This window comes from Muscardinus avellanarius (assembly GCF_963383645.1).
Source record: "Muscardinus avellanarius genome assembly, chromosome: 3".
NCBI classification, from domain to species: Eukaryota; Metazoa; Chordata; class Mammalia; order Rodentia; family Gliridae; genus Muscardinus; species Muscardinus avellanarius.
The window spans coordinates 5284484-5297426 of record NC_137788.1 but is presented as its reverse complement, the minus strand read 5'-3'; the positions used below and the strand labels follow the sequence as shown (position 1 = coordinate 5297426).

At 52.7% G+C, this 12943-nt stretch overlaps 1 protein-coding gene across 6 annotated transcripts in view; it reads right to left on the bottom strand.

Moving 5' to 3' along the window:
* Window positions 1–12943, bottom strand: part of CAMTA1 (calmodulin binding transcription activator 1) — a gene marked incomplete at both ends in the record, with an annotated part of 865599 nt that overhangs the window by 559659 nt on the left and 292997 nt on the right. For all 6 annotated transcript variants that reach the window (XM_080693322.1, XM_080693323.1, XM_080693325.1 and 3 more), the window contains one exon: window positions 5459–5526. In XM_080693322.1, the coding sequence (XP_080549448.1) occupies window positions 5459–5526 (68 nt within the window). The remainder of the gene's footprint in view (window positions 1–5458; window positions 5527–12943) is intronic.

Sequence of the window (12943 nt, the reverse complement as noted above, 5' to 3'; positions counted from 1 at the left end):
CCCCATCTCAACCCAGAAACATACAGGAACACCATGTAGGTGTCTTCTGGGACGTCCTCAGGCAGCCTGACAGACACCACGCCCAAGAACACCCTCAGGCTAGTTAATGGGATGCAGTTTGGACTTGGTAGAGAAGGTGCCCCATACATTAGCACACATCACTGTGCCTGTAACAGGACACATCATTATGTTAATTTGAGACAAGTCCCCAAGTCTGCAAAACTCTTTGGAACAATGGGAATTACTGTTTGAAATGATGATTAGACTCAGGGGACAGCCAGGTGCCCTGGTGCACACCTGTAATCCCAGTATGTGGGAGGCTAAGACAGGAGAATTGCAGGGTCAAGGCCAGACTCAGCAACTTAGTGAGACCTTGTTTCAAAAATTTTTTTTTGCGGGTGTGGGGATGGAACCCATGGGCATGTGACCTCCGAACTACACCCCCTGCCCAATTTTTTATTATTTTTTTTGAAACAGGGTCTCGCTGAGTTGCGGAGGGCCTCATAAGTAGCTGAGGCTGTCCGTGAACCGCGATCCTCAGGTCTCAGCCTCCCAAATCCTGAGATTATAAGTGTGTTTCAACATTTTTTAAATCAAAAAAAGATTGGACTGAGGTATAGCTCAGAGGTCAAATCCCTAATACTAAGAAAGAGAGGGAAGGAGGGAGGGAGGAAAGGAAACAGGGAGGAAGGCAGGCGGAAAGAGGAAGGGATATCGGAGAAAGAGAAGTCCTGGAGAGGACCAGGGGTGTGCTTTGGTGAGAACCAGGGAAGTCAAAAGATGCTGGCCAGAGTGGGAGTCAGGAGGAGGAAGAGGAAGGAGAAGGAAGTTGAGATGACAGGACACCCAGGTGCCTGGGAAAGGAGTTCAGACTCCAGCAACCCGCAGGGTGGCCACCGGGTGTGGGGAGGCAGAAGGCGGTGCCGAAGTGGGCATCCATGGAGGACAGGAGGGGCCAGGCACTTGGCGGCGCCACCTGGGAGCCAGGCAGGCCCAGGAGGGTGGCCCCGCGTGCCCTCATCTCCGGTCCTACCTTCCTGCCTCCTCTCGTGTCTCGCTACTTATTGACCAGAAAATATTTAGTGCTCATTATAGAAAAAATCTGTTACTAGACCTTAATGCCTCTGTGTTAAGGTGCTATCTGTACTGATCCAATTAATTAATTGGATAACTAATAGCATTTTCCAGCCTCCTTCTAAGGGGTAGAAAGAGGATTCCTAGGAAGGAATGCTTTTCACTTCAATCCGAGCCTTGTGTCCCCAGCTTCTAGGGAAGGTCGCCTGTTTCCCAGGGGAGGAGATAAATTATCAGGATTGCTAAATTTTGCATTCGCCTGCCTGCCTGCCTGTGCTCTGCTGTGGTTTGCTCGGCTCTGCTCCCACCCCGTGGTGGGTGAACAGGGCCTGGTCCAGGCCAGGACACTGCCTAGGCCTGGGGGAAGCCACCCAGCTATGTACCCAGGCCACCCTCACCCACATGGCGAGGAGGCCCAGACTGGTGCCTGGGTCTTCCAGCTGGTGCCGAATTCCTGGAGATGGGAGGTGCAGGGGAATCGCAGAGGTGTGTCCTGGGCTACCTTCTGACCCCACATCCACGATGGGCAGGGACCCGGGCATAGAGCCAAGGTTGTGGGCTCCGCAGAAAGGTCATCCTGGGATCCAATCCCAGTTCTAATGCACACTGTGCGGCCCCGGGAGGCACACACCCTTGAGGCCCCTGGTGGCCTAGCAGGACTGTGAGAAACAAGGCTTTGGTCCATTAGCCAATCCTGGGGCCAGATATGCAAAGTAAAAATAAAAATTGATGATGATGATGATGATGATGATGAGGAGGAGGAGGAGGAGGGGGAGGAGGGGGAGGAGGAGGGGGAGGAGGGGGAGGAGGAGGAGAACATCCAGATCTCTTCCTTCCAGACTCCCAGACTCCCATCTGCTTCCCATCCCCGCTCATTTTGCAAATCGGTATCCAGGGCTTCCTGCATGTCTGAACAGTTCCAGGCACTTGGGGAGGCCCTGTGAGCAAGCCCAGCTGCAAGGCCCTCTCCCTGTTGTGCTCAACATGGAGCGAGGGGGCCGGAGGTGAGGGTTGCAGGTCAGACATGGCATAAATAAACTAAACAAAGACATGGTGGAATACAGACAGTGGGCAGAAGAGGAAGAGAACAGGGGGGAAGAGGGAGGGGCCTGCTGGGCAGGGTGTGGCTTAAGTCACGTGGCCAGGGAGGAGGAGCTGGAGAAGAGTGTGGACAGAGGGAGTCTGTGGTCCGAAGTCTGGGGTCTCTGCAGTCCAAAGACTCTTGGATGCACCTGGCAGTTCCCCCTCGGGTTCCAAATGCTATTGTTATAATGCTGAGCACACAGCAGGTGTCAAATAAAGACTTTCTGAGGGGTGGTGTTTCCAGCCCAAGGACAAAACTGGGGGCAGCTGGAAGACTCAGCATTCCGCCCTGGCATGGCCGCGCCGCGCCCCCAGGGCCCCCAGCCCAGGAGCCTGGTGCAGCTTGCCCCATTATTGAACAGGTGAGCGGGGCTCGCGGGGCCTTCTCTGTAATTAGGGCAGTATCCGCGCAGGGGATATATTTATAACCCCCAGCCCTCAGCAAGCCTGGGAGAGGAGCCCAGAGTCCCTGCGCGGCTCCTATACCAACATCTATATGCGAGCTGATTACCACAATTAATTTAATAGGGGTTCCTCCACACAAACAATGTATCATTTTATTAAGAAACTCTATAAATGTCGGTGGTGCAATTCATTTTTATTAATTTTCTAAAATGAAATTAGCAGTGGCGGTGGCAGCGGCGGCAAACGGAAGTTGTTCTGCCTCCCCGTACAGCAGAGCCCGAGCCGGGTGTCATTAATTCCTTAATACCAGGAGGCCAGTTTGTATGAACTCAGCAGTTAACTGCACCAATTAATTTCAATACTGGAGATGGGGGGAGGGGGGCCCAAACTCAACAACTAATTTAGGAAGGTCCTTGAACAACCCTGGCAACTTTTCTTCTCCTGGGACCCAGGAGGCTTTCTAGTGTAAACTGGGAGCGTGTATTATAATGCTAATAGGAACCCCCAGTCCCCACCCTCAGCCTGTAGCAAAGAAGTCCATCCTTCCAGGGCCTGGGGAAATTCTGCCTGATACCTTCTGACGGGGGAGAGAGGGAACTCCCAGTTCTGGGCAGGGACCCAAATCCCACTATCTATCATCCTCCAGTGAGGACGGGATTAAAAGCAGCTCTACTTTCTACAAGAAGATGTCTAGGAGCCGAAATGATTTTCTTGCCGGCACAAAGCTCAGGAGCGACAGAGCCAGGGCGCGACCCCAGACCTGTCAACATGGAAACCCGTGTTGCTGATTCAGCCCCCGCAGGCCTGGGCAGCAGGACAGCCAGCGTCTGGCTCCCTTTATCCTCCAAAAAGTCCAGTGAGCTGGGCGTGACCCCGCGTGACATTCACTTTTCCATGGAAACTCAAATTCTGGAGGCTGAAATACAAGGTACATCCCCGGCCTTGGGATGTTGTCACGGCGTGCATGTGTGTGTCCGAAACCAAGGCATTCTGGAGAGCACCACTTGAGACCCAGAGAGGATTTCTCCTCCCACTTAGACTGGAGGAGCGCCTTACAGAGAAGAGAGGCGAGCCCATGGAGAGGCTGCCGGGAGCCAAGGCGACCAGGAACTAGTGCGGAGGGAGAGCCATATCCCATCATCTGGGAACTTGTTCCAAATGACAGATTCCCAGGCCACATGTGTTCTAACAAAGAGTCCTCTTACTCTGATACCCACTCAGGTTTGAGATGACTGCCCCAAAAGGTACCCCAGGAAAAAAGGAGAGGTGACTGTGCCCAGCTTTCCACCTCTGTGATATGGCTCCATTCACCAAATGTTAGACTGAGCACCTCCTGCTCACTCTGCACTCCCTACCCCGGCCCCCACTCTGGAAGAGCGTCCTTTCCAATTCCCTTCTCACTGGCCGTGGGACTTGTTTCGGCCAGTGGGTTTGTGAGCAGCCATGACATGTGCTATCGTATCCAACCAGGGGTTTTAATTGTGCCTGCTTGTGCTACCTTGGGATTTTAATCCCCTGTCTTTCTCCATGAGAACAGTCGTCACACACAGAGGGTACTTCTTTGGTCGAGGTTCCGTAACAAAAGATTCATAGAGCACTCCTGACCCAAAATCAAAACCTTAGGCAACCCATAAGCAGGGATTAAAAATTGGTTGTTATAAGTCACTATGTTGGGGGATTGTTTCTTAGGCAGCATTATCACAAAAAAAGCTAGCTGTTACAAAGCATTTGATTGTATATCAAAGGGAATCATAGCCACAGAAGGCCAAGGAGCTGTGGATATTCTGCAGGAGGACTCTCTTTCAGGTATCAGACTGGAAGTCTGAAGCGTCAGAGGTACCCAGGGAAGGGGCGAGTCTTGGCCACCGATCTCTCTGGCTTCAGTATCCTCTGAGCTCCAAAATGGAATGTCCTGCCCTCATCTAAAGGATGCTCCCCAGGAAACATCTATGCCTGACGAAGTCGTAGGTTCAGATTGGGGCCAAGTGAACAGAGGACCCACCTTACCCCTTTCCCTGGTTCCTGGAAAATTTGGAGATTCTGTCCAAATAAAGCGGCCTGACCACTGGCCTCGCCCACCCCAACCGCAGTCCAGCCACCCGCAAGCCACACTTCAGTCTCCCCCTTTGGCTAACACACACCTGGCCCTGTCACCGCTAATAGAAAAGTTGCAGTAATCGCAAGAAGGGTGGCCACGAATCTCTGGAAATATAACATGCTGAAAAATAAAAACTTAAGAGTTGGGGAGGAAAGAAGACGCTGCCTTCAAAACAAGCACTAAGTCCCAACCTCGCCATTCTTCACAGAATAATAACATCATCCCCCGGCAGGACACAGGTCGGCCGTATTTTCGCCAATTCCCTCTATTCCCCAGCGGTGAGAGAAGTTAAATGTTTGTGGCAGCGAGTAGGTTCGAGGACATTTACTGCATAATAAACCACAGCGCCAGCCATTGCTTCTGATCTGGGGGATCCTTTTCCCAGCACTCAAGAATAACTCGACTTTCCTTTTGTGAAACACGTTGAGATGAAAGCGGGCAGTTCCGCTAGTTTCTGCCTTTTAAGACGTGCATTCCTAGAGCCTACTGGTGGCAGGTGGGCACTTCCCCAAAATAAATTCCCCTGATGGTCCCATAAAGGCTTCCAAGCCCCCACTAAAGACCCAGTCCTGGGCCGCAGGCTAGAAGCTCCGACCCATGCTGTTTAAGTCCACCTGACTGTATTTACCACCATGCTCTCTCCAGTTAAGAGACCACAGTGTCACAGCCCATCGAGAACATGACGTTTCCGTTTCCAACTTGTTGCCCTGAACCGACTGGCCAAATCAGGTAATCCACAAAAATCGATCAATCCATTTACTGTATAAGGTTGAAAAACTGCAAGACCGGGGACATTACCTTGTCTTAGGGGATGTGGTTAGCCATTCTTCGTGTTTCTCAAATGTTATTAAATAAGCTGCAATTTCCTGAAACAGAAGAATAGAAAGATAATAATAACAATTAGCTCACGTTGGACCCTGAGAAGTATGAAAAGTTTCTCTCGTTCCCCAGCCGCCGTCCTCCTCGCCAGGCTGGGACTCCGGCTCTGCTAGAAAGACACGCCCCTTGGACCCTGCTTCCGTTTTGATTTTCGGAGTCCTTTCCACTCAACCGGCCATCCAATAATAATCAAAGCACCCGGTTTCAAAAGAGAAGTCAAAGGCAAGGGCAAAAAAAACCATTTCTCTGTGGGAGGAAAACATCAGACACCCTCTCAGAATCTCATCGTCATTAATTTGAAGGAAAGAAAAACGCACACCGACAACGGGCTTCTACTGAGGCAGGGTCGCCATTGGAAAAGTGTAGACTGTATTTCTGACGTTGGACGAATCTTTCAATTCTGTTACAAGGGACGCCTCACTCTCTCAGCTTGATTCCCAACCCCTGAGCCACATCACAGAAAAATTACAAGGGAAAGAAAAGATAACGCCTTATTTAAGAGAGAGAGAGGGGGAGAGAAGTCAGTTAGCCTTTCCCACCACTGATAACTTGATCTATGTAGCGCGCTTCGGAGAAGAGCTGTACGAGCTGAGTTTAAGGCAAAGATGGAGAAAATGTAAGCACCTGAAGGCAGATTAAATATTTATAAACACAACAACCTCACTGCAGATGGAATTACTGATTTATTAATAATTTCCATAAAAAGCCAGTGGGTGACAACCCGCCTAAGTCACTGCTCCGGCTCTGAGGCATGATATGGCCCATTACTTCCAGCTCCAAACAGATCTGCTAACACGAAATTGGCAGCGATCGTAAGTTAAATTAAGGTTGGGCTGCTACACGTTTCCCTGGATCTTGGTGGTGATAAGACACATTGCTGCCCTTGACTAGCCAGGAAACGCAGAGTGACGGCGTCCCTCTCAGCCTGGGATTCTCAGATTGAAGCCGCCTGTCTGTCCAGAGGCCGGCAGCCTCTTGGGCTCCAATGTTACAGGGATGAGATCTGTGACCAGAGACGCTGTGCTCTGCCTTGAGAGGAAGAAAAGAGGCTTCTCCCAGAATCAGGTAAGCAGCGCAGGTAAGAGTACAACATACCACCCATACCATGCGGTACCACAGCGGCCTGGCAGAGTCGTGAGAGGGAACGCGGAGCCCGGGCCGCCACGGTATGGAAGCCTGCCTCTTACACCAGGAACCTGGGAAGCAACAGCCTGCTCAAAAACAGAGGCCTCGGCCAAGTCACCCATCCCCTGCACACTGTCCCACCGTCCCCAAGATTCCTGCGGCTTACTCCCTCTCCTGAGGAAAATCTTCCCCGAGGTCTCACTGTGGGTGAACGTCACTTCCTTTGGCTGGTCCTCCCTAAGTACTCAGGACAGGGTAGCTGCCCATCCCGCAGGCTCCCACGGCCCTAGGTAGGACTTATGCTCTGTGTCCACTGCCCATTTGCTTGGGTGACATCCCCATTGGACTAAGCAAGGGTAAGGAGTATGTCATCTCTAATGTGTCCTTAGGACTGGGCACGCAGGAAACGTCTGACAAATGTTTGTTAGATAAGCTTGGATGAGTGGGTGAATAGAGAGAGGGAGAGGAAGGGAAGGGGTAGAGGGAGGGAGAGACGGACGGACGGACGGACGGATGGATGGACGGATGGATGGATGGAGAGATGAATGGATGGGCGGATGGACAGGTGGACGAATGGAGTAGGGAAAAAGAGGAGTAGACACTATAGAAATAAACATGCATTTTTGAGTGTGTGTGTGTGTGTGTGTGTGTGTGTGTGTGTGTGTGTGTTACTGAAGGTAGCTAAAGTGCGATCTTAGAGGCAGCGACAAGGCACCCAAGTTTCTGGACAGCACTTGCCAATAACCGAGTTAACTAAGTTACTGTAGGAACGCACCACGCAAAGCACGCACGCGCAGGAGGCAGACCTGGCCTTGGGTATCAGCTCTGCCACGCACCAGCTGCCTCGTCTTGAGCACTCTGCTTACCCTCTTTAGACGTCAGCTGCCTATGAAACGGGAAAACATCACCCCCTGGGGCGTGATATTTATGAGAGAGAGAGAGAGAGAGAGAGAGAGAGAGTGAGTGAGTGTGTGCGTGCGTGCGTGTGTGTGTGTGTGTGTGTGTGTGTAACATACTACCTCTGAGCTACACCACAGTCCTATTTTTTTTTATTTTGAAACAATCTAAGTGACCACACTGGCCACACACCTGCAATCCCCCTGCCTCAGCCTCCCAAGTACTGGGAGCACAAGCGTGTGCCACCGCACCCGGCTAACAGTGACAGCTTATAACACACTGGCTGTCACAGCACGCCCCCGAATAAGAGCTACTTATATTAGCAATATACAGTCAAGGCGGAGTAAGCCGCCCATCTAGAAGGCCCCCGATCACGTAGCAGGTCCCACAATGGCCAAAGTTACCACCATCCATCCCACCCTACCCTCCAGTTACCACTCGCCCACACTCGCAGAGGACGAAAGTTCACATGAGAATCACTGGTCAGGCCGGTGGTGCACGCTTGCAATCCTCACGCTTCGGAGGCGGAGACAGGAGGATCGCGCTCCCAGACCTAAAAAATAGGTCTGGGAGTATAGCCCGTGGGAGTGTATCCCGGAGGTAGAAGGGCTTCCAGGAACCCCAGTACCACCAAAAAAAAAAAAAAAAATACTGGTCAGAGTTGTTGAAGTCACGCCTTCCAGTTACCTGCTGGTTTCCATTTGGGTTCTGGAAACACTCAGAGCACACTGCAGCTAGCTTCACACTGAAGCAGAGATGCAGACCCACCTCTCAGCATCTCAGCCCTCTCCCTGAATCTCAGGAGACTTGGAGGAAGAGGACACCCATCTGGAAGCCCCTAGATCCACAGCCTTGCCCACAACCGAGGGCACCCCAGCCACCCCTAGACTTAGTATTCTGTTCCCAAAACCCAGAGACCCAAAGACCTTCAGGGACGTATTCTGACCAAGGGTCAGCCCAACCTGGCAGGACCACCCATTGATACTGACCTCCGAAGACCAAAACGCCGTGCACCACTTACGACCTTCAAGATTTACTCTGCCAATACTTAGCGCCTGCTGTGTGCCAACCCAGGGACAAGACCGCCAGGAAGCCCGCAGCCAGGAAGCTCACCATCGAGGCAGGGACAGAGTCAAGACAGCACGAAAGGACAGAGTCCGCGCTACTGCAGATCAGCTGTGCAGACGGCTCCGGAGCCAGAATCAGAGCGTCATCACAGGGCTGAGAGTGGGAGGGACCCCAGGAAATCACACTGACTTATCAAACTTCCTTTGACCACTGGCCACTCCCTCCTCCACCAAGGGCTGTATAACTTCTCCCAATCCATGAGACCTGCCACCCTTGGAAGAACACTCATCCCGTTCAAGACCAGCTTTTCTGAGCAAAAGAAACTAAACACCTGCTCCTGGGTCCCATCTCCGCCATGCTGAGGTTGGCTGGCCTTGACCACCAGGGGTGGTCTCCAGCCGCACTGGACATGCCTGGGGCACCTCTGTCATCCTGGATCTGGCCTGCCCAGTCTTCCTAGCTCATTTCTCTTTTCTATGGATCCTCTTTACAGACAGACTTTTGAGGGACCAGACCTTGCTTCTCCGAGCTTAGGAGCCTGTTGAGAGGGTGGGTTTACACACACCAGAGAACCAAAACACACGCGCTATTGGGCGCTTAATGATGTGAAACAACGTGAGGGGGAGGGTCAGCCAGGCTTTGTGGGGGCGATCCGGGGGGAAGGAGGACTTCATTGTCCGTGTCATTGCGAGCGGGAGTGGAGTTGCTGTCCAGGTCATGGACCGCTCTAGGCCTTTTTCTCTTTTTCTTTTCCCTTTCATGTGTGTGTCGTACTGCGGACTGAACCTAGGAACAGTCTACTCTGAGCTACATCCCCATCCCTCTTTTATTATTTTGAAACAGGGCCTAAGTTACTGAGGCTGGCTTTGAACCTGCAATCCTCCTATCTCAGCCTTCCAAGAACTGGGATTACAGGCGATAACCACAACCAGTATAGCCCCAGGCCTTTCCTGAGGGATGATCTCATTACTGTTCATAATACACTATGATGTGGGAGGCATGCCCCCACTTTACAGGCGAGGAAATCAAGGCCCAGAGCAGGAAAGTGGCCTGACCAAGGCCACACAGCCAGCACCTTAGAGCTGGGGCCCAAACCCACTAGATGGTTCCAGAGCCACAGGCTGCTCCACTGTCCTGAATTTCTTAAGCAACAGCCAGAATGTGGTAGGCAGGGAACAGAGGAGGTGTGGGTAAATCTTCCCCAGCCTCCGGTCCCCACTGACACTGTCACTTCCTGCCCCGCCTCCCCATAGGGGCCGGGAGTCCAGACTGAGCGGTCCCCGGCCTATTCTCTCCACCCACAGGCTCCAGTTGTGTCCACCCCGAGACCTACTGTGATTCTTTAAGTCATCTGCTCTGGTGATAGGCAAAAGACCTTGTATCCATGGAAGCCTTTGCTTAAAAGGGCTTCCAAGACAGAGAAAGAGAAGCCCACGCTGAGAGGGGAATCAGCTGCAAAAAGAAGCAATTTCAGCGGGGCCCTGTCTGGCCTGCCCTCCGTTCCCACACCCCGCCAAGAGGGCAGCTGAGAACCCAGATCTGGCCCCATTTTCTTCTCACACAGAAAAAACTGAGAAGGGGATGGCCTTGAGCCCCGCTAGGACCCAGCACCCCTCATCCCTCAACCTCGCCACCTCTCGCAACCAAGTCCCAACAAGAAGAGAGCGCACCCCAAAGAAAACAGGCCCTCGAACGGGAAGCTGGACCCCAGCTACCAGAGCAGAGCGCTCAGAGTGACAAAGGTGGCAGCCACCCGGTGTCTGCAGGTCAGAGAAAGCAATGCCAACTAGTGGTTGCCAAGAGGCTGGCAGGGGGCTTAGCGAGTGACCGCCGAAAGGGTCCGGGATTCCATTCTGGAGTCATGCAAATGTCAGGGACAGATAACGGTGACAGTCACACAACACTGTGAGTGTTCTCAATGCCACTGGTGGCAAATATTGTGCTGTATTTTACCACAATTAAAAAAAAAAAAAGAAGAGTGTGTAGGCATCCAGCCAGGCGTGGCTCCGGGAGGAGGGAGACGGTGCCAGCCTCCCCTGCCTACATCTACACCTACGCCTTCACCTAGGCCTGAACCCAAAGGGCCCTGCTCACCGCCCACTGCTGCCTCCCCTGGCTCTGACATCCTCTCTTCCTGGATCCTAGACGCTGCATCGACACGGAGAAGAATCACTTGACTGTCAAGATGAAGAAATTCACTGCGGGCTCCAAAGCAAAGACTGTCCAGCTTGCAGATTTTAAATGTTTAGTTTGTCCTTTGGACGTTCAACTAGAAAAACTGCCGCTAAAGTATGCTGTCTGCCCAGGGCCAGTGCAGCCCGGGGTAGGTTCGCACAGTCCTTTAGGATTGCTGGGCATCGGAGGGGTCCCTGCAGCTCCGGGAGGCAGGAGGGCCCTCCCTAGGCGCTGGCAGGCCTCACCAGTGGCAGAACTGGCTGAGGGGCAGGGAGGCTGCGCTTGGCACCCCGGCCTGGTCGCTCCGTCCCCCAAACACATGTGGGACCATCGCCATCCGATTGCCAGCTCTGTCTCCAGGCGGAGGGCTCTGCAGGAGGACTGCAAAGTCCATACCAATGGTGAGCCAGCTGGGGCCAGCAAGGCTGGGGGACCATCCATGGGGCCTGCCAGATGGGAAGGTATCGCCATACCCAGCTGGCTCCTCCTGCCCGTCCCACAGCCCCTGTGCACCAACCCTGCCCACCTCACCTGCCAGGCCCTGGCCATAGCTCCACCCCTGCAGAGAGCACTCCTTCTGCCTCGGTCCGCAGTGGACTCCTGTTTCTGGAACCTTCTCGGCAATGGCTGCAGCGCTCTGGGACTTGCAGCAGCCGGTGCTTTCTGTGACTGGGCTGAGTCTATGCTGGTTCCTCCTCTCTGGCTGTGGAGTATCCAGGAAGACCCGGGTCTCAGTGGCCATTGAGCCTGCACAGTTCTTAAGTCCATAGATAACTGGGCTCAGTAGCAAGGTGAATGAAAGAACGCAAAGTCTAAAAGAGACCAATGTATGGAGCCACGCCTGAGCATGACGGGTGTGGTGGTGCACGCTCGTGATCCCAGCATCTGGGAGGCTGAGACAGGAGGATCCGGGTTTGAGGCCAGCCTCAACTACTTAGTGAGGCCCTTGCAACTCAGTGAGACCCTGTTTTGAAATAAAGAATAAAAAATAGGGCTGGGGGTATAGCTCGGAGGTAGAATGCCCCTGGGTTCCATCCCCAGTATTTTAACTCCAAGTGACAACCCCCACCCTCAGCCCTATTTTTTTTTTTTTGTCTTTATTTTGAAACAGGGTCTCACTGCGTTGCTGAGGCCGGCTGCAAACCTGCGATCCTCCTGTCTCAGCCTCTCAAATCCTGAGATTACAAGCGTGCGCCACCACGCCCGGCTGATTTCCCTAATTGTAGAAAGTCGTTGTGAGTTATTTCCTTTCTTTTTTCTCCTGTTTTCTAAATTGGGTATGCATTGCCACCTCAACCAGTCTCAGCCACATCCCTGGCACTGTGGCCACACACAGCCGCTGTTGGGAACAGCCGGCTCTAAACACAGACCCATCCGTGGTGCCTTCTGTAGCCAAAGGCAGTTTTGTCCTGGGACTGACTCAGAGTCCCAGCTGGGAAGGAAGAGCCACCACGGGCAGGACTTCCCCAGAGAGGAGGGCTCCCTGTCCCGCTGGGCCACGCGGAGTGAGGAGAGGAGATGGTCTCCCACCTACGGGCTGTGGGAGGCGCCCCTCTGTTTGGGGTGGGATTAGGGAGTCTGGACCAGTCCGTTCAAGCCCTCTGCTGCCCCAGTTCCCTCCCTAGGAAGAGCGAGCCACAGAGCCTGTTTTCAACTCCACAGAAGGGTCCAGCACAGAGAGATCAGCTTCCCCTCCAACAACTTTACAGGCGACAGCCCTCAGAAAAGAGGCAGGAGCTGGGCACGGTGGGACACACTTGTAATCCAGTACTTGGGAATCTGAGTCAGGAGAAATGCAGGTTCAAGGCCGGCCTCAGCAACTAAGAGAGGCTATGTTTCCAAATGAAAAATAACACAGGAGCTGTAGCTTGGAAGAAGAATGTCTCTGGGTTCAATCCCCAGTACAAAAAAAAAAAAAACAGGACAGGATTCCTGCCCAGGTCTCTGGGACGGTCTAGTTCAATCTGTCCTCAAGACACGGGTTCAATGTCAGGGAGAGAAAAAAGGGTCAGTTGAGGGACCTTGGGTACTTTTTTTGTAACACATTAAACAAATAACATCTATATGTATATGCATATGTGTATGTATGTATATTATGTCTATGACATTTATATGTATATGCGTATGTGTATGCATGTA